A 15,141-nucleotide genomic window follows, 5' to 3' on the forward strand; every position below is an offset into this window, starting at 1 on the left:
ATTGTTGGAGATCCATATGGCCCAATCCTATGACCTCTCCTCTTCTCACTCCACGTTCTTCTCCTGTGATTTTATCCAACAACTCTCAAATTTATATACTTGTTTCAGGCTTGTCTTGGTGATGGACCATATACTTTCTGGTCTACTTGACATCATTTCACAGAAGTCACACATAGCTTACAGTATATTTAAATATTCCAAACTGAACTTTTGATTGTCCTCCTGAAATCTACTACTCCTTCAGAGTTTGCTGAGCCAGAATATGATGCCTCCATTCATCTTGATGTAAATCTCAGATACCTTCTTTCCTCCTGTGGATTGCTGGTTTTGTTCAAATTTAGAAATTTTTGTTCACTATTTCAGTAGAGCAAGTCAGAAGTGACACCATGTCAGTTCTAGGACCAGTCTTCGAGACAACTGGTATTTTTCACTGTAGACTCTTGGAGCCCTGAATTACCATGACAATATCCAGTAATGCTGATGAAGAAACTATATGGAAAAGTCCTGAGATTACACGAGGATGGTGAATATCCCAACAATGCCCATTAAAAAGTCTGGCAGCAGAGCACATCTTCTTGGACTCTGTAGGTTTGTTCAGACCAGTTGAAAACCATCCATGAATTCCAATGGATGCTACATGCACCAATTTGCTGTAGATTTGTGGGTTTACTGTACTCCCAGGCTCTCTATTCTGTTCCATTTGCCTGTGTGTCTGTTTTTATGCTGATACCATGTTGTTTTGATTAGGGAGGATGCAGCAATTCTGATCATCTGAACTGGCAGCTCAAAACAGATACCACTCCTTTTACAAAGTGAGCAGAGGCTGAAGGTTGTGTGAAATGTGGGCAGTGGGCTAAAGGGAAACCATGCACATGAAATTTGGGTTACCATGCTCCATGTGTGTGTGACACCCAAAACATAACACAATTACTCACTTCAACAGAGCTACTACTAACAGTTACTAAAACCACATTAAAAGCACAGGATAATGAATGGTTTGAAAGAGAGCATTTCATAGCAGAGAGAACCCAATTACACACCTTTGTGCAACAGAGTGCCTCAATAGTACACAAAATAAACTTAAGCTGTTTACAATATTTCCTAATTCTTTTTATTTTTCCCTCTACATTTGACTATTTTGAAAGGTTTTTTTATTAATAAGTGGACTCCTCTGTGGTTCATATACAATCATAAGTGAACTTTAAATTCCATTTTATACAGACATCTTAAAAATACTGGGAGTGAACTATGGTAGAAAATATTGCTCACATTGCTAATTAACATGTGCATATGAAAGGAAGAAAATGTTTTGTTAGTGCATATGCCTCCCAGCAGAAACCCACGCAAAATAAAAGCCCCCCAAATAAACCATGCAGTAGCTGATTACCCAAAAAAAGGTAATGTCCACAAAATTAAGTTTTTCCATGCTATTCTACTTTCCAGTACTAATCTTCAATTTGGATGGTAAGCTATTGGATGCTTGAGGTATATAAGAAGGGCCACCTGCACATGGAAGAAAATCTGTTGTCTTAAGGGTTATTTTTGTTTGTTTATTCTAATACTTTAAGATATTTAAAGAATATTTTATTTATATCAAATGTCACTGAACGACAATGACATTCCAATTATAACAGATGACAAACAATGCCTCTATCACTAGGCACTTTTAATAGGGGGTTTAGGCTTTACAGAACCCTTCTGACATCCCACCACCCTCATCCCACTAAAATTACCCTTTAGGGAAATATTATTGCATATATCCTGATTGATTTATGCAAGAAATTAATATGAAATGACCAAAAGAAATGCATCATTTAAGATTAATAAAACAAACTAACATGTCAAGTTTGAAAGAGAGACAAATTGTATATATTCAAAACTAATTAAATAATTTAAATTTTACTTATACTTTATATATTAGTGAGACACAAATATAGGCTATTTTCTTCTAAAATTTCCTTCACATAATAGAAAATTTGTTTATTTAAAATACCAGATTTTGTGATAAAACCATCATGGTATTGGCAAAAGAACAGACCTGAGGATCAGTGGAATAGATTAGAAGATACAGAAGCAACTCCAGGCATACTCAGCCACTTCATCTTTGACAAAGGAGCCAACCACCATCATGGGAGGAAAGATAGCCTATTTAATAAATGGTGTTGGAAAAACTGGATTTCAACCTGCCAAAGATTAAAACTAGACCCATACCTATCACCATGCACTAAACTAAGATCAAAATGGATTAAAGATCTAAATATTAAGACAGAAACACTAAACCTGCTGGAAGATAAGTTAGGTAGAACTCTTGAAGATATTGGCATAGAAAAAGACTTCATGAACAAAACCTCAGTAGCACAGGAACTAGCAGAAAGAATCAACAACTGGGATCTCATCTTATTAAGAAGCTTCTGCACTGCAAAAGAAACCACCAACAGAGCTAACAGACAACCCACAATGTGGGAAAAAAATTTTAGCAGCTGTACCTCAGACAAAGGACTACTATCTAGAGTATACAAAGAATTGAAAAAAATCAGACCCCCCAAATACAAAGACCCAATTCAAAAATGGGCATCTGAAATGAACAGACATTTCTCACACAAGGGGGTAAAAGCAGCAAACAAATATATGAAAAAATGTTCAACATCACTGGTCATTTGAGAGGTGCAGATGAAAACAACACTGATATTCCACCTCACCCCAGAAAGAATGGCTGCTATCATAAAATCAACCAATAACAAATGCTGGTGGGGCTGTGGGGAAAGAGGAATGCTGCTCCACTGCTGGTGGGAATGTAGACTGGTGCAACCACTGTGGAAAACAGTATGGAGATACCTCAAAGCGCTAGGACTAGAAGTCCCATTTGACCCAGCTATTTCCCTGCTGGGGATCTTCCCCAAAGAATTAAAAGAATCATACCATGGTGATGTATGTGCACCCATGTTCATAGTGGCACAGTTTGTAATAGCTAAAACTTGGAAACAGCCCAAATGCCCATCAACTGGAGACTAGATAAAGAAAATGTGTTTTTGTAAATAAAATGGAGTACTACTCAGCAATAAAGAATGAAGAATTAGAGACATTTATAGCTAAATGGATGCACATTGAGGTGATACTCTTAAGTGAAATAAATAGGACACACACATGTAAATACTGAATAGTTTTTCTGGTGTGAGAAACTGAAAGTGTAAATAAGGACACAAAGCATAATAGATAATGTGAAGTAGGAAGAAACGGGGCAAAGGGGAAGGGGAAGTGGGAGGGGTAGAGGAAAGGAAAGAAGAGAGTGGAATTAATATGAGAAAATGAAAAAATGGAAACAAAGTCTTTGTAAATAGGGAGGGGTGGAGGGGTTGAAGGGAGGGCTGGGGAAGGGGAAAAAATAAGAACCAAGAGAATATGTAAAGGTGCATATCTCCAATGATGAATGTCATTATATTGTACACCTAAAATGTACCAATAAAAGGATATACAAAAAAAAAAGAGAGAGAGATTATGTAAAGGTGCAAATTTCCAATGATGAATGTCATTATATTGTATACCTAAAATGTAGCAATAAAATTAATTAAAAATTAAAGGTTCCTCCAATATCCATTAAGCTTTAAATTAATACTTGGTGTTGAAATACATAAAATGTTTAAATAATTAGTAACTATTTCCTTATAGCTCCCAGACCATAAGTTAGACATCCAATATTATCCATTTAATCACTTCCTTCTCTGATCACTAGAGGAAGCAGACCTAGTCAAAGTGACCTGCCCTCCAGCTTTTTTAACGATGTCCACTTATAGTCAGACTGTTAAAAAACTGAAAATCAAATGGAAGCACAAGTTTAAGCTGGAGGCATGCTGAGAGCCGGTGCAGGGCTAATATCCCCATTCAGATTTTTTATTTTAAACAACATACTCATGCATTATTGCACTTCTCAAAAGTTTAATTATGCTGGCTGGATAACTTCTTTTTCTTTTCCAGACATCTCATTATAAATCATTCTCCTTGCCATGTGCTAGTTTAAAGCCTTCTTGTTTCTCTTTGTCCTGTTAGAGCTCAGGGAAAAAAAAAACCCTGAAATACAGTGCTGTGGCATCTGAGTAATCCGAACAAAAGGAGATTGGAAATCTTCAGAAGCAGCCTTAGAATTGAACTCTATGTCTGACCTTCTCTCCTCCTCTCTCACATCCCTGTTTTTCCCTTTTCTTGACCTCTTTGTAGAAGACAGAAATGGCAGACTAGATTTTTTTTCTTTCCCCAACAAAAATGAGACAAGGCTTTTTTGGGGGGGCGGTGTGGAGAATCTAGTCTACCATTTCTCTGTTCCAATTGGACAGGTTTTACTGAGTTTGCCCCCTCTGTCTATTACCTTTAGATAATATCCACAGTGCTCATTATCTTGAATAAGCCAATTTCTCTGCTCAGGGCTTTTACTGAGAATTAGCAAATGTTTCTCAGAAAAAGAAAGCAACCAGAACTTAGACTAATGTGTACTAAATTATTTGTCTTCTGATTTGTGACTTCACTTACCCTGGTCATCCATGCTACACTCTTAATTTACTGGTTTATTTTATTCAAAATCCAATGAAGGAGAATCAAGCAATAATTTATTGTTCAAATATCTTTTGTTCCGTGGATGATCTCTTTGCATTGCATATTCTAAAGATATTTAAAAATATGGAATATATATTGCTTTGCTTTGATATTAAATTTGGGGATTTTGTAAGCCTTTTATGATGTGTTTTCCTTCTTTTCAGCAAAATAAAGTGAAAAGTAAAAATTGCACATTGCTTACCTCCAAACTCATGAACTAAAAATGACCACTAGCAATAGTTTGCCCTGCATTTTAAGAATTTTATCCATGTTTATTGTATTAGTTTGGTCAGGCAAATTACGATAAGAAACAGGAAAAAATAAAAACATGGTAAGGCAAGTAATAGGAGGGATGGATATGATCAAAATATATGTATAAAGGCTCCCACAAAATGTGAAATTAAGGGGGGCAATGGTCATATATATGTGCATGTATGAATCTGCCAAAATGAAACTCATTATCACTCATTATAGCAAATATGCACTAATAAAAAATAGATGTGGAAAAAATAAAAACATGCAATATCCCTAAGGTGAATGAGATTTATTTCTTGTTCACGGAACTGGACTGGGTGGATGCGCAGGAGGCCAAGGCAGGCCTGCTGCATACAATAGTGATCTGACTTTACTCCAGAGGGGTGTGCTAAATCACAGGCAAGTTTTTTTTCTGTTCGTGTCCTAGCTCTCTGGAAGCATAGCTGGCCTCCTGCATTCTTAGGCCACAATTACTTAACTCAAAATTGTGCCCTCCCAGGCATGCTTGGAACTAATTCGAATTTAGGCTTTGCTTTCCCCCTTCTCTAGTTAGAGGTTCTTTGTTACTTACCTCCAGCCCTTCTTTCTGTCTTTTAAAGGGTTATACTAGATGCCTTTGCTTCTTATGTGATCTGTCTCCATTTAGGTAAGCTACTGGTTACTCCACCCCCATTCCATTCCTTCTTTGCTTCTGGGAAGACTTTTTAAAAATCACTTGTGAGCAAGTGTTGAGCTGACTGGACCGTCTTTTTACCTCAGCAAGCAGCTTCTTTTCCTTGTGTGTTTCTTTTTTCCCCCCTTACATTTGTCCCCAGCCTCATTTAATCAACTGTTACTAGCAGCAGTGTTTCATTTCCCTTTCACTCACTAGCCTTTAAACTGAAATAGGTGACCTGCATCTACTTTCATTGTGACATTTTTTGCAGACCACTCATTCAAGTACATTTGTTCAAATTTCTGAAACAATTTTCCAGCCAGCAAGCCATGCTCAGACAATTCCCAAACTCCCTAACTATCTTACATGCATTTGTCTCTGACAACAGCTCAAACCCTCCTCCCCATAAGGAAAGCTCTGTCAAGGAGTTAATTGTTCACGTTGAATCAGAGAGAGAACCACATCTGCCGAGGGTTCTGGAAAGGCAAGACAGGGTAGTCATGAAATTTTGGAGTCAGGTGGCCAGTGGCTCCAGTGTATCCCAAAGATGTGCTTTTAAAACTAGAACAAAATTTAAAGAGTGGTTTAATGAGGCTCTTTTCAATACAGGGACTTGGTTGGGTAAGAATCATAGTATAATTGTTCAGGATTGGTAGGTACAACAAGGTGAGAATTTTAAAGCAAAATGTTCTAAGAGCCTAGAGATGTAAGTAGTTGATTCTTTCAATTGAAATACTGATGGGTCCCTCAGAAGATCCTATAGTGAGAAATAAAGTTATTTGCCTGGGTAAGAGTCTCTCCTAAGGTAGGGCGGTTACATTAATGTAGGCAATGGACCAGTAAGGTTATATTACTATAGACAGTAAGCTACATGTGATGGGAGGAGGAGTAGACAGATTCTTTCCTCAGAGTTAATTCCATCCTTTTTTCCAACAGCTGATTCATAGTCAATGTCCTTGGTCACAATACCTAACCTAGCAGGGTTTACAAAAGATTTTTTTGCAAGAACGTTTCTATACCTTCAGCTCCAAGTTGTCAGAGTCTGTGCTAGCTTTTGTTAAATTTGTGAAAATAACAATAATAAAACTAGTATTTATAGGAGGATTTCCACAGTAGGAAGGCCACACACCAAATCCCTTATAGATATTATTTAATCCTCATAAGACCCCTATGGAGGAAGAGGTGCTCTCATTGTCCCTACTTTACAGATGAGGAAACTGTATCTCAAAGAAGTCAAGGACCTCATGTAGCCAGAAGCGGCAGAGCCAGTATTCTATCTCAGATCCATCTAACTGTTCAACAGTGAACAGGAACAAGCTGCAGATACCAGCTACAACGTGGACGAACCTCCCAGCCATCACACTAAATGAAAGAAGGAAAACAGAAAAAACTATATATTATATGATTCTCTCTATAGGAAACGTCCAGATAAGGCAAATTTATAGAGATAGAAAACAGATCAGTGGTTTATAGGTATGAGGGAAGGGATGGGAATTAACTTTTGTCACTGAAAGAAATATTTTAAAACTGGGGCTGGGGATTTAGCTCAGTGGTTCCGCCACCTGCCTTGCAAGCACAAGGTCCTGAGTTCAAATCCTCAGTACCAGAAAAAAAAAAAGAAAGAAATATTTAAAAACTGAATTGTGGGGCCAGGGATTTATCTCAGTGGCACCACGCCTGCCTCACAAGTGCAGAGTCCTGAGTTTAATACTCGGTACCCAAAACGAAACAAAAAACAAAAGAACAAAAACTGGATTGTGATGATAGTTGCACAATTGTATATATTAACTATAAGTTATTCAGCTGTATTCCTACAACACATGAACTTTATGAGATGTAATTCCTCCTCCAATAAAACTGTTTACAAAATTGCAGAGGTCAGATTCAATTTTTCTGATTGGTACCATTGATGACTGGAATCAAGCCTTAGGAGCCATCCCTAAGGAGAAAGAATACAGGTTTAATTGGGCTCTTACACACTTTGTCTATAAGCACAGGTAGGCCTTTAAACATTTTTAGCCAATCTACATAGTTTGATATTTTTAATTTTACTAGTGCCAGTTGGTGTTTTCACAAATGCTAATTGGCATAGATAGGAATCTAAGTATGTAAGTTACAGACGCATATGAGATCACAACATTTATGCTGAAGAATCTTTAACTGCCATGGCAAAATAAACTCCTGTGAAATATTCATGCTCACTGTGTGCCCTTCCTCTGAAATGTCAACTGACAGCACCCCTCTCTCCTTCCTACAGAGCTGCCATCTACCATATAATTCACTCAAACTCCCACTCCTTGCTCATTGCTTTGGGCAGGAAGCTAGCTGTTGTTAATACTAAAGATACATGTCCTCAACTCTTAAGCAAGCCATTGGAAGGGTTTTTCTTTTCTATCGAAATATGAAAGGAAGAAAAACCCTCTGGAGCTACTCTATTGTGAGAAAGGGGTCCATAAATTCAAATGCATTGAGACCAGGTCAGGGAAACAGGGGGACTGAATAGCCAGTGTGTCCCTGTGCGGAGCCAGCAGTAGTTTGTGGCTGGTGGGACTGATTCCCGAGAGCAACAGTCACTGCAGTGCCACATAAGTGCACCTACTTCTTATGAACATTTGTTAAACCTGACTGATGATTTTTTAGCTTTGGTAAAAAAACATAAATGGGCATGTTATGGTGACTGTGTTCCTTGTAACTTTTACAGAGAAATTCGGAATACCAGAAGCTTAACTTACATAGATCCTGATGCCCTGAAAGAGCTCCCCCTCTTAAAGTTTCTGTAAGTAGCAACTCCTTTCTCATCCCACTTTTAATTTTTAAAATTTCTCTCTTTTTAAGTAATTTTAATTCTGTGGTCTTCCAGGAGACTCCCTAGGCTGATGTAGTCTGGTGTCATTTTAGTGATGCATAATTCTATTCCCACCCCTTTCCACCAGGCAAGGTCTTAGGTGAATGGCTCACATTTTCAAAACCCATCCAGAAGTCAGCACATAGTGCTGGAACCAGAGACCTGCTCCAGGAGATACAAGGGAGAAAATGTGATCACAGAACAAAATACAAAATCCTGATGGCCAACTGATCGATTTTATTTGGAAATGGTACTGTAACAATATGAAAGTGGCTGTTATACAGCAAAAAAAAAAAAAAAAAAGACACAAATGACAAAATTTAATCTCTTGAGGGTGGAGAAGAGAAATGGAAGGGACGACACTTACTGCTTGGTTTTGACAATACCTTGTGAGCTAACCATAGCTCCGCGAGAGCAGGAACCACGTTTTTGTTTTCTCTGGCATCTTTGCTGACCAGCACAGAGTAGGTACTCAATAAAAATGCATTCAGCCGATGCATATCTATGACTTCTGGCCCTCCAGACACCAGCTGGAAGCATCTTCTTTCCTGCTTATGTGCATTATAAAATTAGAAAACAAAAATAAATGAAGAAAATAAAAACAAACCTTGTAGGGCTTGAGTCTAAACAACAATCACTATTAACTTTCAGTTCATTTGCATTCAGTACTTTAAAATAAAAGTGTACATCCATAAGCATTTTCTGATATAAATCTTAAGGTTAAATAGAATTCTTTCAGAAGAGGAAGGAGGAGGGTGAAGGGAAATGCAAATAGATGGGGCAGCACAATAAACACACAGGGGCATCAAACAACCTGGCTCATTTGGGGAAAGAAAAACAGTGCCTTGTTGGAGAAAGGAGTGTGAGATACCGGGAGAAGGGAAGAGAAAACTGATTGTATATGTAATTCAAGTAATACCTGGGAAGCAATGAAAATTTATGGAACAAGTCAGTCCCTCTTTCGAACTTTGCGTTCCAAAAATCAATCAATAATCAATCAGATATTTGGAGGAAATATTAAAAAAAAGACTTCTTCAAAGTTTTGAAGAGTAGAGGCTGTGGTTCAAATTTCTTTAATCTGGCATTTCTAGCCCTTCATTCTATGGCCCTTTTCCTTCTCTTACATGAACCCTTACTACAGTTGAACTAGTGTGTTGACTGTACATCAAATACATATAATGGAATATCTTTCCTCTGCTTTGGTATCTGCAACATCCCATTTGCTCATTTTGAGGCCTGTGGCTCCTGCTGCCTCTTCAGACCCTATGCCTTCCTCTCTAGCAGGAGTCAAGTCTGAATTTTCCTGTGCAACACCAAGCCTCTCAAAAAATTTTCTGCTTCCAACTAGCTACATTTTAGTAGCTGCAACAAATTTTAAACGAACTAAACCTGAAAGGCATCAGGAGCCTGAGAGTTTTTGTGTTCATGCTATTTTATGCATGTCCTTTAATCTTGACATTTTTTCCTCTATAACACAAACTTTGGAAATTTTCCTTCTCTTTCATTGGGTTAAAACTTGCTTGCAGTGAGATATTATGTGAAGAAGTTAGGAGTTGGCTCCAGACTGACTTCAGAATCCATGCTTTTGGCTATCATATTACACTATTCTACTTCCTATGTGTTAATTTTCTTACCTGAAACTGTCCCTCTTTCTTCTTCTTTTTTTTCATATAATTTAGTGGCATATTCAACACTGGACTTAGGATATTCCCTGGCCTGACCAAAGTTTATTCCACTGACATATTCTTCATACTGTAAGTATGCACACCCTGCAATGTTTAACACCATTTTTTCTGTCACTGACAAGAACTAGGGTGCAACTGTGAAGTTTGGCCAAGTTTCAAGGAGGAAATAGTGATCGATTGTGACAACCCTGATGGAAGAAGCAAGATGAGGCTGGGAAATGGCCATGGGATTTAATAATGTGGGTCACTGGTGATTCTGACAGGAATAATTCTAGTGGAGTGGTAGGGTGGGGAAGTCAGACTGGAGTCCATGCCAAAGCTCAAAGGAGGACTGGAGGGGAAGAATTAGAAAAAATTATTATAATAAATTTTTTGAGAAGGTTTGCTATTAAAAGGGAAAAGATAATATCCCAATTGATGGAGGATTGGGAAAGAAAAGGTTTTGTTTGTTTTATTTTTAAGTGGGAGAAATTATCGCATATTGATGGGGAAAAAATGAATATAGGGCAAAATTAATGATAACTATGATACTTATGTTTTAGAGTGGTTTAAATAACTTTTAAATACTTTCTCATGCATTGCATTTGCTCTACTCAACCATCTTATAAGGCATAGAAGGAAGTTATTATTTTCCTTTTTGACAAATGAAACTGAGGAACAGGGAATCGAAGTGATTTTGTCTTAGCAGGGTCCCATGGAACAGTCAAGAGTCATGCCCAAAACAACTTACTGTGACTTTCAATTAGTAGCTTTGTGCTTTTTTCCCCCGAAAAAAACCCCTGTGACACAGATGAATCATCTTACCTAAGTAGACAGAAGCAAAGGGATATGTGCAGAGAGAATTACACAGGATGAGTTTGCACTATAGAGTTAGCAAAATGTGAAATGATAAACTCCAAAGTCTTGCTCACTTACTGCTCACTTGCAGCTCTGAATTCCTGTCCATCTAGGACCGCTCTCACCACCTGACCTGACCTCCAAGCCCCAAGTGGTTGAAAAGGGTCAACAAACGCCAAACAATAAAAGAGATTTTGCTGTACTGAGTTATTTAAAGTGTCTATGTGCAACAAGAGGCCATTTCCAGGAAGAAAGCATTTCTTCATCGAGTGTTTTTGTTCCTCTTTCTCTCAGTGAAATTACGGACAACCCTTATATGACTGCAGTCCCTGTAAATGCGTTTCGGGGTCTGTGCAATGAAACTTTGACACTGTGAGTATTGCAGATTTCGCTCCTGCTGATAATTGAATTTTGTTTGGGGCCATTTTCATAAGAACCATATTAAGTTACTCTTTATTATGGAAACGGTTTAATGTAACTGAGTGTATTGCCGTTAGTTTGGTACTCTGTGGACCACAAGCAGGTTTAGGTAACAAGTATATTCCTGTATGGCAGTAGTTGATACATTTTTTCTGTGGAGGATCAATTGAGCTTTATAAATTATATGGCTTCTGTAGCAACTGCTGAACTTTCCCAAGGTCACTGAGTTAGAGAGTGGCACCACTTCAGTCCCTGAATACTTTGCAGTCACACTTTTCACTCACTAACCACAAACTATTATTAAGCTCCTGGGGACATTGAATAGACAACATAGTGTCACTATACATCATTATTTTTTTAGAGTAGCTCTCAAGAGGTTCAAAAGTACATGCTTAATCAGGGATAGGCACAAAAAGTTCTAATGGAAAAGACCTAATAAAAGTATGAAAGAGAAATAAATTCTGCAAGCTGATAGAAAATTCCTGTCTCGGTGTGACAGCCACAAAGTAGAGTTGAGGCCATCTCTGCAGATCCCTTCTCTCTATTCTCAGTACCCATGTTCAGCACCGGCAGGTTCTTTTGCATGGATCTCCAAGCTCCCTGGGTCTGGTCATACTACAGCCTGAGGTTCTTTATTAGTTGCAAACCTGGTTCAGTAATTCCCTAGGAAAACTGACACAAGCTTCCACACAACTTTTTTAAGGCAAGTTTTCCAAGTTGTTCCTAGCCTAATCTGTCTGGGTCCCATGAACTATCTCAACTGTTGGGAGTTAGAGCACTTCAACTGATCCTTTTCACAACACAGAGTTCTTTTGAAAAGACAAGAGATTCCTTCCCAGCCACCATTTCTTTTGACAGGACAGAAAGGACCTAGGTTCTTAGCCTGCTCAACCTCAAACCTCAGGGTCACTTAGCTGCTCTGGAAAGCTTTCCATGGTGTATTTAATGACCATCATAGGTTAAACTCCTGCACTCTCACCTTCTTTATAGAACACTACCATCCCCTTTGGACACATTTTCCAAGGCCATTTATCCATGAAGTTTATCTCAGAAATATAACTCAAAAGGAAAGAACTTTTTAATGTCCACAATTCTCAACAAAGTTTAAAATAAAAATGTATAATTTTCACATCTTTGTAAAATAACTCTACTTGAGAAAAAAGTTAATGTATCCATTAGCATTTTACTAGCATCTATGTCTATGTCCCTAGGATTTGTGCTGTGGTCCTTACCCAGGACACTTCAGTACTTGGAATTAAAGTCATTATGTAATTTTTTTTAAAAAAGAAAAACAAACACATAAACAACAACAACAAAACCATGAGACTATTTCCTATTTCCCCACAAGTACACAATACAAATCCAAGTCTTAGGATACTGCTTTAAATTTGATCATACCATAACTGCCCCTCATTGTGTTATATATATAGTGATCTGGTCTTCCCACCAACCTTTTGACTAGGTATCATCATATTTTAGAAATAAAGAAACTGAGGATTAGAGAAGTTGATAAATTCTCAGGATCACCCAAGCTATTAAATGCCACAGCCAGGTCTAGTTTCAAATTTGAAATCTCCTGTGTGCTTTTTCCCACTCTTTTATTGTGGTACTAGGGATTAAACCCAGGTCCTTCGCACTGAGCTATGTTCGTGTGTGTGTGTGTGTGTGTGTGTGTGTGCGTGCATATATATATATATATATATATATATATATATATATATAAATTTTGAGACAAGGTCTCACAAAGTCATTAATTTATTTACCCAGGCTGGGATTGAACTTGAGATCCTCCCGCCTTGGCCTCTTAGTGCTGGAATTGTATGCACCACCTCACCCAGCTTCTTAAAATATACAACCAGAGTTCACATGTGGTAGATTATTATCATTTTCATACAACTGTCACTAGGCATTCTCATTGACTGTGCCTGATTGTGGTCATGGCTGTGTTCTTTTATCTTCATGCCTACAACCACAAATAACCCTCATGTACCTATATGCATCCCTGAATTCCTAATCTGGGGTTCCTTCTCCTGCAGAAAGGGTTTATGCTTTTGATGGGTAAGGAGAATTATATTTGAAGTCAAGGATGTTGACTCCCAATAGTTTTAGACCAATGATTTGTGGACAAGTTACCTCCATGTCTCAGTAACTTCACCAGGAAATGGAGGAAATAACATTTGAGATTGGTCCTCTGGAATCATTTTATGAGTTAACTAGTTGCAGAAACACAGCAACAATTTAAAATATTAAAATTTCCACAAAAGGGCATGGTCTATCTTTCTTAGATGAAGTTCCATTTAATTAAGCCCACAAGCATTAAGTATTTAAACTGAAATCAATTCAGGATAAAATACAAAAGAGAAATAACATTTTAAATAGAAAATTTCTGGCTGTACCACCCCCACCAGCACAGAGGAGATGAGCCACTCCCAGCCCACAAGAGGAGGCTTCCAGGCCACCTTACCACCCCCACCAGCACAGAGGAGGTGAGCCGTATGGACACCAGTAGCACAACCCCCGCCATCAAAATGAGAAGACATGTAAACAAGTCTCAAAACCAGGCTTCCAGATAACCTACAGCAACCTCAAAGGGAAACAAGATGGCACACTCTGATACTCAACCACCTGGACTCCCTGAACAGGCAACAAAAGAGGATCTGGAAAAAATGAACTCAGAAAACAGCAGAAATTGTGCTCATAGTGCAAGACATGATTAATAAATCTAGAGAGAAGTGGAGGAACATGATGGAATCTCAACATACAAAACAAATGGAATCCATAAAGCACATGCAAACAGATTTCCAGGAGATTAAAAACTCCAATGAAATTCTACACAGCAGAATGAGCCAATGTGAGGACAGAATTTCAGATACAGAAGATACAATTGCAATTAGAAAAAAAAAGAAAGATTGCTTTAAAATTGTAAGGGACCTTGAGAAATCATTCCACCAGCTGCTAGATGATGCAAAGAAGAATAACATAAGACTGACTGGAGTCAATGAAGAAAGAGGAGAGAGTGCAGATGACATAAAAAAACTGTTCACAGAAGTGATGGCAGAAAATCCCAAGCAGGGGAAAAGAACTTGACATACAGATAAGTGAGGCATATAGGACTCCAAGTAGCCTTGATCAAAAAAAATTTACACATAGGCATATAATTGTTAAGATTCCAGAAACCCAACAGAAGAACAAAGTTCTACAAACAGAGAAAAGAAACAAATCACATACAAAGGAAAGCCCATCAGAATCACAGGAGACTTCTCAATGCAAACCCTCAAGGCAAGGAGAGCTTGGAGTGACGTAGGTCAAGCCCTAAAGGAAAACAACCTCCACACCGAGATTGATGTACCTTGCAAAACTATCTTTCAAAATTGATGGTGAAATAAGATACTTTCATGACAAAGAGCACCTTAGGAAATTCATGAATACCAAACAAGAACTCCAAAAAATTTCAGACAAAATCCTAGGAAAAGACAAGGAGGATCACAACCCCAGGAAGCACAGCAGAATGAATCCACCAGGCACAAGAAATTAAAAGCAAAGGGGAAGAATCCAACAAAAAGAAAAAGTCATGACAATGATAACTCAATACATATAAGTTATAACCATCAATGTTAATGGTCTCAATTCACCAATCAAAAGAAATAGACTGGCAGAATGGGTCAAGAAGCAAGATCCAACAATATGCTGCATACAAGAAACACATTTAATTTAAAAAGAAACTCATAGCCTGAAAGTTAAAGTTTGGAAAACAATACTCCATGTGACAGGAACCCCCCAAAAAAGCAGGAGTAGCTATCCTCTTTGCAGATCAAATGGATTTCAGATGAAAATCTGAAACACTCTGGTCCCAAGAATTT

At 38.0% G+C, this 15,141-nt stretch overlaps 1 protein-coding gene across 3 annotated transcripts in view; it reads left to right on the forward strand.

Annotated features, from left to right (window-relative positions):
* Window positions 1–15,141, forward strand: part of Tshr (thyroid stimulating hormone receptor) — a 158,271-nt gene that overhangs the window by 85,261 nt on the left and 57,869 nt on the right. For all 3 annotated transcript variants that reach the window (XM_087195441.1, XM_087195442.1, XM_087195443.1), the window contains 3 exons: window positions 8,196–8,270; window positions 10,019–10,093; window positions 11,156–11,233. In XM_087195441.1, the coding sequence (XP_087051567.1) occupies window positions 8,196–8,270; window positions 10,019–10,093; window positions 11,156–11,233 (228 nt within the window). The remainder of the gene's footprint in view (window positions 1–8,195; window positions 8,271–10,018; window positions 10,094–11,155; window positions 11,234–15,141) is intronic.

The sequence above is a fragment of the Heterocephalus glaber genome, unplaced genomic scaffold, assembly GCF_053883595.1.
Source record: "Heterocephalus glaber isolate CG9 unplaced genomic scaffold, H.glaber_assembly_v1.0 deba00001608, whole genome shotgun sequence".
Taxonomy (NCBI): domain Eukaryota; kingdom Metazoa; phylum Chordata; class Mammalia; order Rodentia; family Bathyergidae; genus Heterocephalus; species Heterocephalus glaber.